This window comes from Ascaphus truei, chromosome 4 (genome assembly GCF_040206685.1).
Source record: "Ascaphus truei isolate aAscTru1 chromosome 4, aAscTru1.hap1, whole genome shotgun sequence".
NCBI lineage: Eukaryota > Metazoa > Chordata > Amphibia > Anura > Ascaphidae > Ascaphus > Ascaphus truei.
This window is the reverse complement of record NC_134486.1, coordinates 298,340,511-298,353,824: the sequence shown is the minus strand read 5'-3', so window position 1 is coordinate 298,353,824 and position 13,314 is coordinate 298,340,511. Positions and strand designations below refer to the sequence as shown.

General features: G+C 43.9%; 1 protein-coding gene across 3 annotated transcripts in view; it reads left to right on the top strand.

The window, feature by feature from the left end:
- CEP85L (centrosomal protein 85L) overlaps positions 1–13,314 on the top strand; it is a 259,428-nt gene that overhangs the window by 143,408 nt on the left and 102,706 nt on the right. For all 3 annotated transcript variants that reach the window (XM_075597741.1, XM_075597740.1, XM_075597739.1), the window contains exon 3: positions 11,825–12,585. In XM_075597741.1, the coding sequence (XP_075453856.1) occupies positions 11,825–12,585 (761 nt within the window). The remainder of the gene's footprint in view (positions 1–11,824; positions 12,586–13,314) is intronic.

Here is a 13,314-nt window from a genome sequence, read left to right as displayed (position 1 = left end):
CTCATTTGCCGGGGTTTCCACGTGAAATGTAGTTTACTTTAGTCTCTCCTCTGAAAGCACAGCTCCGACCAAACGTTGTGTGCCCGTGGGGGTTATTTGTGAAACTGCGATTGGGGCACTAGATCACAAAAACTCCCATTGAAGTAAATGGGAGTTTCCATGTGGTAGTGCCTCGATTGGCCAATATTCTAGTTTCATGAATAACCCCCTAAGTATTTCATTAGTGTAGGGCTGACTGCGTTGTAGTGGCAGCTATAAAGTAATCTAATACGCAAGGCGGGATTCACTAGGGCCGCCCTTATAGCCCTGGCGACGCTGATGTCGGGCTGCGGTCGCTGAAAAAAATCAAATTGAATTGACTTCCAGCGATCACGACCAAGCCGTCTCTCCGTGGCTTCGCTCCTACTATAAGCCACGCAATGGATTCAGTACATTTGTTTTGACGCATCACCGGGACTAAAAGCGCGGCCTAAGGCGTGATGTCGGGTTATCCCCCTCCCCCCCCCCCCCATTTAACGCAGACCCTTTTCTGTCCTGCTGTGTTGATTGTTGGGTAACCGCAAGTATTTCAGTAAATACAATAATAGGCTTTTCTCCTCAATGATTTTATCTACTAAGATTTAGAGACCATATGGGGTGAACACCAGGATTAGCAACTCATTATTATCAAGGCTGTAATAAATGAATCTGGGTATTTGTCCGTTGCTTGATTAAAGCGGCTTTCATGCATGTAAGAGCTGTCTCACTTCTGAGTGACCCCATAAATGTGAGATCGCAATCTCATCTTCTGTTCTGTTTGTATACATTGTGGAGTGGCCGTTTATTTATTTTTTTATAAATGTTGTATTCAATGGTAATTTAGAGGGTTTTTATTAACCTTTTAGCAATTCTTAACTGTTTTTATTTGGGGATCTAATACTGGTTTGCTATGGTGGTGTATAATCTATTCCGTGACTTGATTGCGATATGGACAGTCTCCGAGGAAGGTTCTGTGGCGTTTTTATTGTTGCCAAAGATCGGTCTGTGGGTGGGACGCACTCCTATTAAACTTGCTTATTACAAGTCATTGACACTTCCGGGCGTTACCATTGGTCACCGCTTGCCTCTGCCACAAGCTGCGCATACCAGAGTGATATGCCGACTGACGCTAAAGTTTCTAACATGTATTTATCAAGGTTTCGGTGCCGCAGATGGAAAACTCAAGTCCACAATCACGGGATCAATGACATTTCCGCCCGACGACGTGTTTTTGTCACAAACTGCTTTATGTTCACATGATTTGTGGGCTTGAGTTTTGTATCTTGACAAAGGTGCCGTGGCACCGAAACCCTGATGAATAAATGTATTGCTGTAGGAACGGAGCCACCCAGCATTATCATTCTGGGATTGTTGCTGAAGATACACACTTTTGGGCTAGAAAGTTGCTTGCAATCTTCCATCCGGAAAGGCCCGTTCTGCTATCGACCCCACTGCAAGGAGAGTTTGTCAGGGACGGCTGGGTTAATCTCGGCAGCAGTGTATGGGTTAATTGACCTTGTCAAAGCAATGGAAATATCACGGAGTCAATTTCATTGTCAGCGGGGCTGTTTGTTTTTATGGTGAAAACACAGGTGGGAGTGCAACCTATTATTTTATAACTGCTAAGAGCAGAGCAAAAATAATCAGAATACGCATAAAAGAAAATACTCCGTTTAGTGACATCCGTTGTCTCCCTCGCACACAAATATGCTCCCCAAATAAAAACAAACTGCAAAACAGTCCAGTAATTGGCTTCAGCGGGAGATTGTCAGTCGCTGAATGCAGATGGGAGAGGTGTCACACCAGCCTGTAACTGCTAGGCTGCCTGGAGACTCCGCGCTCTCTAACCCTGCAGGGAGCTCTCTGATGCGGGATTTCTCTCCTAGCACGTTTATGTAATATCTGTGTCTCGTTGCTTGTACACGTCGCTTGATGTAAAGCTTCTTTTGCTTAAAGCAGTGGTTCTCAACGCCAGTTCTCGAGTACCCTCAACAGGTCTGGTTTTAAGGATATCCCAGCTTCAGTATAACACATCAAAATGATTGAAGCCACTGATTTATGCCTCCTTTGCTGAAGCAGGGATATCCTTAACACCAATGGCTTGGAGAACCGTCCCTGAAAACATTACTGGCTGCCACCAATAATTACACATGTGGCTAGGTTGGTTATCACGGTTTATTTTCGCTTAAGTAAAGTCATACGTAGGCGCAGCCCTAGGGGTATAGAGATACTCATTATCATTCTGCAACGCAGAATTGACAGAATTGGTGACCAGTCCATATGGGGTGTGGAGGGAAATGGGATTATGCGTCTTACCCTCCTTGAAATGAAGTGCTTTAATACCAATTCACAAAACATTTCTAGCCCTAATATTATTTTTGATTATTGATAAAGCACCAACATGTGCCACAGAGCAGTACAATAGTCTAAGTCTCAAACCTGCATCCGGGATGCAACGTTAAACCCTTCCACAATAGAGTGCAACGCTAGCGGAAGGGGTTAAGTAACTAGTTGTTTTCTGTACAGAGTATGTATGATGTGTAGCAGGGGTGGGCAACTCCAGTCCTCAAGGGCCACCAACGGGTCAGGTTTTCAGGATATCTCTACTTCAACACAGGTGGCTCAGTTGAAGATTGAGCCACATGTGCTGAAGTTGGGACCTGTTGGTGGCCCTTGAAGACTGGACTTGCCGTACCCCATATATGTAGGTACAAGTGTCGCTAGCAGCGATGTGCCAGCCTCTCTGCTCTGAGTACATATGGTGGGTTTTGTCTTAACTTAATGAAGCAATACAAGGTAACCTCCCTCCCCCCTCTATATTTCATATATTTCCCTGACTCTAGAAATGATAAAAATGAGGCCCATGCATGTTAACAAATGCATGTCTGTGTTCCCTGGCCGCTGGAGGTATGTGAGAGTCACTGTGTTGGCAATAACATGCTCAATGTCAACGCAAGATGGAGGTTTACCATAGGGGTTTCTTAGTCTATTGTGAATCCACAACTGCTCTGAATTTCATGGTATAAAGCTGCCTGTGTTATCGTTGGTTTTAGTGAGGAAGAAGGGGCCAGTTATACAAGACACACAATGTTTAATAATGTGGCTGTGTATTCTCGCAGCTGTGAGCAAATACACGCACATACAGAGCTGCTCACCCACTGCTCCTGTCTGCTCCATACTAGGAAGAGATCCCCTGGGGAATACAAAATGTCAGACCGCTCGTGACATGAAACTGCTACAGATGTACGGAGAGATGTCATTGCTGCTTTAAAGTTGTCATTACTGTGACTGACAATTATAAGCTAAAAATCCGTATCATCAATTGTTCCCATCCATCTCCTTACTACTTTGGTTGTGAGCAAAACGCACAACCATCGGAGCTGAGATTGCAAAGCACAGTAATGTCTTGTTGACAAGTACAGTACATTGTTTTTTTTTGGTAAAAATAAATATACACTGTGAGCCATCTTACAATAATTTGCCTTTTCCTTGCTTAACTCAGCTTTCTTCTGTCAGTCATGAGTCCCTAACAAAAGCCGGGCACATCCGCTGATATTTGTAAATATGTGTGTGTTGCTCTCAGGCGTTCAGGCCTAACCTAAAGAAATGCTGTTAAACATAGCTAAAATAAAGGGCCTCATGCAGAGAGCATCGAATTTTCAAATTGGCGAATTTCATAAAAAGTAGCTTTTTTGGAGAGTTTTATTCTCCATATGCAGAAAAGTTCGAATTCTGCTATGTTTAACATGGATGCGTGTGGCGAGTTTAAATTGGAAAGATGTGCGCTTCAGAAATGCGTAAAGAAAAAATCGCGCATTTTTTGTCCCCTTTGCTATAGGCGGCGAGCGTCATCTTATTGCCAACTTTTCCTGGCGCGGCAAAAATGAGAAAATCGCGCCATTTTCCTGGCGCGAACAGCCGCTACATGCCGTTCGTACCTCTCTGCATTCGGAGAGTTTTAAAAATGGCGAGATGGAGGTTCTCGCCAGCCGCGAGGCGAGTTTTAGAAATAGAAAAAAAAAATTGGCGCGTTTTTCGTAACTCGCCATTTTCTGCAGTTTTCTGCTCTAAATTGTACAAAAAATTGCCAATTTTGAAATAACGATGCTCTCTGCATGAGGCCCAAAGTGCTAAATACTTAGCGTTTGTATAGATCACCAACTATTTATATCTATCAGTGTATGTTGTCTGTTGTGGATGACCTTCTCCTCGGGATGGAATAAATGAGACGGTCACCTTTTCTCTTCAGAAACCCTGTTGAAACTGCAAAGAGATTATTTTTTTTTTTTCAGACTTTTAAAAATGATGTAAAAAATACTTGGACACATTAAAATGACAAACTTATGACTATCATTATTTTCATCTGATTCCAAGTTTTATTGATATAGAAAAAAAAAACAAGTTATCACATAAATATATTTACTTTGATTTAAATTGGACAAACATAACCCAGTAATCTTAGAATAGAAAAGAAATACATAAACCCTGCACCAATACATTAAAAAAAAAAAGTCAACTAACGTAGTGCGTAGAATATATGTAAAAATATATATATATATATATATATATATATATATATATATATATATATATATATATATATATATAATCTACCAGGCTAAAGACTTTTTAGATAAGGGGTAGAACCAGCTCTAGGCCTCGAACTACCAACAGGGCAGGTTTTGAGGATATCGCTGCTTCAGTCTTCGACTGAGCCACCTCTCCACCTGTGCTGAAGCTGGGATATCCGGAAGACTTGACCTGATGTGGCTTTTGAGACTGGAGTTGGCCTTCCCTGCTCCAGATAAAGAGCGGCTTTTTAGTGTGCCTGAAACTAGACCAGGGAAAGCAGCATGTAGATAAAACGGGAGGCTGCGTCACTGCTGGATTACTTCATGTCTGGGATAAGTTTAGAACAGACGTTCAGCAGTCAGTCACTGTATTGCCATTTCTAAAACACGAATAGCACACGTGTTGTGTTTAACACCACCAAGATGAGACTGGGTTCAAGTACAAATATATGAAGAAGGCCATGAAAGCTCATGTACAAAAACGTCTATAGGTGAGGTGCGTTTCTCTCTTCAAGCTAAATAATTGTCACTCTTGTGGGGAATGTGCACTCCTAGAAGAGGAAGCAAACCATGCCAAGCATTTTTCTTCAGGAACAATGATCAGATGGAGTATAACACTGGGTTTAACTGTGTGAGGTTTGCAGTGTCTTCCAGACCCGAAAGTAACAGCTGTTGTGAAGCAGAGCCCAGTGCAATGTGGACATTTGTCCGGCATTGGACACCTCCCTGCTGGAGCTGCATTGTTTTGTCTGTGTGTGGTCACACGCCAGGGTTAACCCTTGGAAAGGTGCACACATTCAGGCACATGTTGTAAAAGTAGCTTTTAGAAGTCTTTTTCACCCTAAATAGCTCTCTTTTTAAAGTTGAGCAACCTTCAGAAGGGAACAGCACTCACAGCATAATCGTACGAATCCAGAGATGTCGGGTGCTCGATGTCTGGCCGTTTACCACCTCTGCGGTCCAAATGGTAAAGTCTATGGATACAAGTCACAGCACTCCCACTGTACAAAATCTTCCAGGCATGATAGCGTCTTTATTCAGATCATACAAACAATGGTACAAAACCATAATGTAAAAGTAGAAAAACACTAGTCAGACCAAACCGTGATACACAGCACCCGGACTGGTGCCTCGGCCCGTTAGGACTGTGTTGGCCCTAGGCTCGAGTCCAGGTACTATATATATCTATTACATATATATATATATATATCTCACTATTTAGTCTGACTGTAGGATTTTATGGATTTTACCATTTTATGTATAATATGAATAAAGAAGCTATTATGCCTGGAAGATTTCGTACCTTGGGAGTGCTGTGACTTCTATCCATACACTTATCTTTAAGGTTATCATTTTAGTGACCATGGCCTGCAACTGCGGTGAGGGATTTATATTGCTCCCGTAGCTACTCACAAAACATGCTGTGCTTTTGTGAATGTGTATTTACACAACCGCACAGTAACTACTGTGCATGAGTAAGGCTGCGGCCCCGCTGGCGCTGACTGCGCGGTGCTGGACTATTTTACTTGCATAAATCTATATGTGCAAGTCACCGCTCATGTTGTGCGCGAGCACGCACGCTCACTCAAGCTTGGCGCTTGAGTAAACAAAAAATGTAACCTTCAAACGCGCTCAACTTGCCCGCAACGCCCCCCACACGCTTGCGAAATAGACAGGACACTCGGCGCTCACGCTTGGAGAGCTGGTGACATCACCGACTGCGGGGCTGCAGCCTTACACTGTGATGCACGTATTTGTGTTGGAGAGACGGAAGACATAGATAATGTGCCTTTTTTAATGGTATAATGCTACATAAACGCCTGTCAGCCATACAATTTCATATGAACGTGTATTTATTTAGCCATCGATCTGTTCCTGTGATTACTTAGTAATTTGATTGAGGGAGTGAAAACCGTTTCCAGTCTCCCTTCTCCAAGACAGGATAATGGTATTGAAGTGATAAAAATACAGAAGTACAAGTCGGTTTGATGCAACCCATAGGAGACCAGATTGTCCTGCATTGTACGGGACACTTTCAGCTACTGCTATTTCTGTATCTGCTGCTGCTGCCTGGCACTTTCCTCCCAGGGCAAACTGCACGTGCGGCATTAAGCAGTGCTGGAAATGAGAACTGGGCTGGCGGGAAAAATAAACGCCAGGTAAATCCTGCCTGCTTTAATCTTATGCCATTTGTGGTGCAGTCTCACTTAACCTGATCTTCTGCACTCATTTGATTTTAGTCTTGATGACCTTCTCTCAGTGAGCGTTGGATATAAGAATGGAAGAGAAGTAACAGTTTGGGCTCACGTGATCTCGAGCACTTTGTTTTGTTACCTTGTGCACAGCTAGAAGGTCTTGGTAAAGCTTTTTGCCCTTTAGTGGCATCATGACTGAGCCACTGATTGAGCCACCTGTGCTGAAGCAAGGATGTCCTGAAAACTCCCCACCTGTTGGTGGCCCTTGGGGACTGGAGTTGGCCACCCCTGCTCTAGTAAATAAGTCTAAAAAGGTAGAAAAGTACACGTATGGCAAAGTGGGACAATATCGTGATACCCATGTGCTGTATATACTTGAGAACCACGTTGTATTCTGCAGTCTCTTGTGCACTGTGGGATTTACATTTTACACAGTTGCATAGAAGATTAGGTTGAAGAAGGACCCATGTCCATCTTGGCTCTTATTGTAATATTTGGTACATCTTCTCTCTTGGTCAGCAGTGTGTGGCCGCTCTGTTTGGGTAAACTCCCCGTGTCATTCAAAGCCCTAGTAACACTTACCAAATTATAAATCCGTTCTGCAGTCAGGAGAACAATCTCGCCCAGCAATTAGACAAGCACTTTCTTTCATAGCTATGCTGCTTGATGGCTTTTCAGATTTATACCCAGAAGACAAACTGAGAAAAGTAGCAGAAAAGTGTTGTTCGCCATATTATTTGGGGGAAAAACCTATACCCTGTATATGCCTATAACAATATCTTTATATCACTGATTTTTCTGAAATTGAACACTGGTGGAGGTTCATAGAATGGGTATATGATTTATAGGGCAGAAGAAAACCAGAATAGAAAACTTATTTCCAAAGAAAAATATTTGTCTTGAAACTTCTCACTAATAACGGGTATGGATTGTTTCAAATGTGATCACACAGCAGCACCGTCTGCCAGGGATTTGCGCGTGTGAAAATGGCAGCCCGTACATTCACAAAGTGACTGGGCTCGTAAGGTGTCTTCCGATGGCGAAATGTGTCTTATGGGATTGCACTGCTTAATAAAAATGGGTCAATGCGTATGAAATAAAATGGATTGAGAAGTTTAGTTTTGCACTGAATAATAATAGTGCTAATTTATGTTCACAGCGTCTTCTATAGTAGCAGTGACAACGTTCTGTTCAGTTACTGAGAGGCATAGAATCAAAATGAGTTACAGTTCTACAGACATGGTCTGTGGTGGGGCACAGAAACAGGGTCTTTTATCCCTTTCATTGCTGGAACTTTTAGTGACACAAACTGGCACCGCCCCATACCTTACTTCCAGTTCTCTGGTGTTCATGGCGTGGCTCTCTCTCCATTGGGTGGAACAGGAGAGTTAGCCCACAGCTCCTTCTGGTTCCTCATACATTTCTTGCTTTATAGTTCAAACCTCATAGCTCTTTAAAGTTTTTTCTTCAGCGTGTTATACTGTGTTTTTGCACCATCAAGTTTTAAAAACATTATTTTGATCTGAAATTATAATAATTTTTGTGTCATCAGCATCATCCTTCGATCTTTATTGCTGGCATTGGAAATGTAATTAGCATCAGGGCTCTTACTCTATAGACAAATGCAAAGTTTTATATATACGTGTGTGTGTGTGTGTGTATTGTATGTATTGTATTGTATGTCTTTATTTATATAGCGCCAAAAGTGTACTCAGCGCTTCACAAAGAATACAGTACAGGGAATTAAAATGATACAATAAGTGCAGCAAAATCAGACAATAGGAAAGGAAATCCCTGCCCCGAAGAGCTTACAATCTAAGAGGTATGGTGGGAGACTTACAGAGACAGCAGGTGAGGGAATAAGTGCTGTGTATGGCAGTGCTTGGCCACAATGGGTGGTAGGTGTGTGTGTGTGTGTGTGTGTGTGTGTGTGTGTGTGTGTGTGTGTGTGCTGTGTATGTATTTATTTTTCTACTGCCAATGTGGGTTTGAAATGTTTTGTTGTTCATCGGTCGTTGTATCATCCTGGCATTCACTTATGACCCCTTCCCTGACCTCTGTAATTGGATGGATCCAGCCTGTCTCCTTTCTTGTGCATAGGGGTTATCAGTACAGGCATACCCCGGTTTAAGGACACTCGCGAGTAAGTACATCTCGCTCAATAGGCAAACGGCAGCTCATGCATGCGCCAGTCAGCACGTCCTGAACAGCAATACCGGCTCCCTACCTGTACCGAAGGTGAGCGCAAGCGGGGAGACTATAGAGCCTGTTACACATGCGTTTATTACATCAGTTCTGCACGTATATGACGATTGCAGTACAGCACATGCATCGATAAGTGGGAAAAAGGTAGTGCTTCACTTTTAAGTACATTTTCGCTTTACATACATGCTCCGGTCCCATTGCGTACGTTAATTCGGGGTATAGAAATTGCCCACAAGGCACATGAGCAGTGTTAGGACAGGATACATTTCTGCAGGTTGGGACAAATGATTATAAAGGGGGGGAAAAAGCACCGTAGCAACCTCACGGAGAACTGTCTCCTTATGCATGTTTGATACATTGACTGGCGTTATTTTAAATACTAAATAGTTTTTTTTGTTTTTGTTTTTTTTGCCTACAATTTTGTGTTTTATGAAGTAATAATACATGTTCATAATGTAGATCCGTTTACAAAACATAAACAATACTGGAAGTTCATTAAAAAATGACATCTAGTGAGTACGATAAGCAAAATTAGAATGTGCTTATTCTGGAGATTCAGTTATAGATTGATGTGATATGATTTTTCACTAATTTATTATAGATATAAAGTAGGAAAAAAAATATATTAATTGTAACATTTTAGAAGTTGCATTGCCACAGAAAATTATACAATCTTTGCAACTTGAGATATATATGCACACGCACACTGGAAATATTCTATTTGAGCTAGTGTAAGACCCCTTGCCTTGTTAGTCTGTAGCCCTAAAGATTCGTAGCTTGATTGAAAGGCTTTGTTTAGCAAGTGGATTAACTGCTTGTATCTGCTTAATCCACAGTGGAACTGCTGAGGACAGCTCATTTCACAAGTAGATGTCTGACACGTCTTGTGACCTTTGGGTCACCTTTCATATCCCCTTTTGTGACCGGTGTTAAAAGCTTGGAATCTAATCTGTCTCAAAGGTCAATGCAAATGAAAAATGCCATCAGGATTCTTACATAGAACCACACTCAATGATACATGTTATTTGACTTAAAAATAACAGATCCCCCCCCCCCCCCCCTCCTAAAATTGACATTACCATAGTTTGTGACGGGTTACCAAATCGCATAAATACATGTCAGAAAGCATAGATATAACTTTTTACAGAGCTTTACATTCTAATGACATGGTTTTTTTCGGGGCACCCCTAACTACAGTACTCAGTTGCTGAGGCACCCCTAGAACAGGACAGGGTCACAGAAAACACAGGACAGAGAGACTGTCACAGGAGAGAGAGACAGGCAGTCAGGGTGGGCAGGACAGTCACAGAAAACACACACAACTCTCTGCGGCCCATGCTGCTACCTCCTCTGCTTGGCCACACCCTGCAGGCTCCTGACAACCCCTCCTGATTGGCTGCTGCTGGCTAATGCAGCCAATCAGGATAGAGGAAGCTGCCCTGCGCTGCGAGATCTGGGGAAAACACGCTTTTGATGCTCTCGCGGAACCCCGGTTGGGAAACACATGGTGTAAGGCAGGGGAACGCAAACTTTTTTCGCTGCTCCCTCCCACCTGCTCCTCTCGGTTCTGAGCCCCCCTCCTTACCTCGCGCAGCGTCAAATGACGCCGTGGGGTCACGTGACCCGCAGCGTCATTTGACGCGTGTGATGTCACGTGACCTCCACATTGCCATGGACACGAGTGACGCCGACAGAGTCCAGGTAAGTGAGTTGCAGTGACCTTGTGCGGTCCCCCGGCATTTAATTTAAATGCCTCGGGGAAGAGCGTGGGGCCTCTGCAACTGCCCACGCCCCCGCCCCAGACAAACCCAGCGCCCCCCACTTTGCGCACCGCTGGTGTAAGGGTTGAGTTTTGATTATTTAGCATGCAGTATTTTGTACAGTGATGCAGCATCTAGCAATTACTTTTTCTTTCTACTTTTTCAGTACATTCGAGGCTACAACGTCCGTACATTCAGAAACTTTCTGATCCGTGTAAATTCTGTGCTTTAAAGACTTTTGAACAAGTAACTTAAAAAAAACATGAAACTAATAACAAATTAAACACATCTAGCCTATAGAAGTAATAGTCCCTTCAGAACAGGGTACAGTGTATACTACCTGGCCATCCCCGACCCCAGGAGTGAAATCCTACACCTCTTGTTCAATTCCTCCAGCTAAGGCATTAATGAGCAGATAAAGGCCCTGTACTGCGGTGATTATTACATATAGTTATAATGCAACATGTAGTTTCTTTGCATTTTATATTTCTTTCTTTATTAGAGTCAAACTTAGAGTATATATTGTTTGTTGATGCACAGTCCCAATAATGATCTATCACTGTATAAATTAATAAGGTGGCACTTGTCTTGCATGCAATAAAATGATTCCGTGTCTGTGATTCCTGAAAGTGAGAGTGGGCAGTGTGCATCTAGCCCTCTGACTTGCAGGAGTCCTGGAACAAATCTTACTGTCATAAAAAGCAAGTGCCATGAACCTAACTCACATGAGTTGTGGGTCAGGTTAACGTTACATAGTGTATAGCAGCACAGGCCAACTCCAGCAGGTCAGGTGTTAAGGATATTCCTGCTTCAGCACAGCTGGCTCAATTAGTGATGACTCAATGACTGAGCCACCTGTGCTGAAGCAGGGCTATCCTTAACCTGATCTCTTTGTGGCCCCTGAGGACTGGAGTTGGGCACCCCTGATGTACAGCGTATCCATAATAATCATTGCAGACTTGTAAAATCTCCACAGTGGCTTCCTAGTTAGTCAGTTTGTCTGGTTTCCTGGACAGACATTCATGTTGTCTTCACTTCATTGTAAACAATAACCTGTATTTCTATTCACCCTCAGATCATTCAACATCCAGTGGTCCATCCTCATTCAAACCAGTAAACTCGCTGGTCCGTCTTCCCACTGCCCATGTAATGCCTTCCACGGCTAGATCTTCCCTGCCCAGGCACAGAGAGGAGAGGCCAGGCACATCCTGCTGGGACAGCAGCTACTCCTTGCCGGGCGGGAGCAAAAACTATGGGGTTTCCGACACCCCTCTTGACATGAAAGACTCGAGGCCCATGAAGAAATGGTCGTCTCTGTCTAAGCTCAGCGTGCCGGACACACTCAGTCAGGATGTGCGAGCTGAGAAGCCTGGATCCCGGCATAGCCTGGAACGCTCGGGGAGAGAAGGTGCCGTGTCACAGCAGTCATATGGGCAGCGGCCAGCTTGTCTACACCACAGCATGGAGCTACTTAAGGTGGACGATAAAGACACGGACAAGAAACTATTTGTAGGCAATGACTGCAAATACAAGTATGACAGCTGTAGCAGAAATGATTTTGCTACCACGGCTGCATCCAGTAGGAGACATACCCTGGACATGACCTACAGTGCCTTACCTGAAAGCAAACCTCCTGCCATTAGTGACACTTACGTGCAAAGATACAGCCACCTTGGGCATCAGGCAGTTCCACTTCAGCCCTCTGTGAGGACTCAAATGTGGCTTACAGAACAGCTCCACTCTAATTCCCAAGACCGCAGGACAGCTGAGGAAACGTGTGGTTTGTCTTCTTGGCAGCAGCTCGAACATCTCCGACAGGATACAGAACATTCACAGGTAAGGAAGTGAATAGCTGGACTGTGCTGCCATCTTGTGGACAATATTAAGAACTACACTAACAAGTTTGTTGAAAGCTCCTAACATCAGACATAGTCTCTCCCACTCGCTCATACAGTGTCTCTCCCTCGCGCTCAGTCACTCGCTCGCTCATACAGTGTCTCTCTTGCTCATACAGTCTCTCTCTCTCTTGCTCATACAGTCTCTCGCTCGCTCATACAGTCTCTCTCTCTCCAACTCATACTGTGTCTCGCTCTCCCGCTCATACAGTCTCTCTCCCTCTCCAACTCATACAGTATCTCTCCCGCTCATACAGTCTCTCTCTCTCCCGCTCATACAGTCTCTCTCTCCCTCTCATACAGTCTCTCTGTCCCGCTCATACAGTCTCTCTCCCGCTCATACAGTCTCTCTCTCTCCAACTCATACTGTGTCTCGCTCTCCCGCTCATACAGTCTCTCTCCCTCTCCAACTCATACAGTATCTCTCCCGCTCATACAGTCTCTCTCTCTCCCTCTCATACAGTCTCTCTCTCCCGCTCATACAGTCTCTCTCCCGCTCATACAGTCTCTCTCTCTCCCGCTCATACAGTCTCTCCTCTCTCCCCTCTCCCGCTCATACAGTCTCTCTCTCTCCCGCTCATACAGTCTCTCCTCTCTCCCTCTCCCGCTCATACAGTCTCTCTCTCTCCCGCTCATACAGTCTCTCTCTCTCTCTCCCGCTCATACAGTC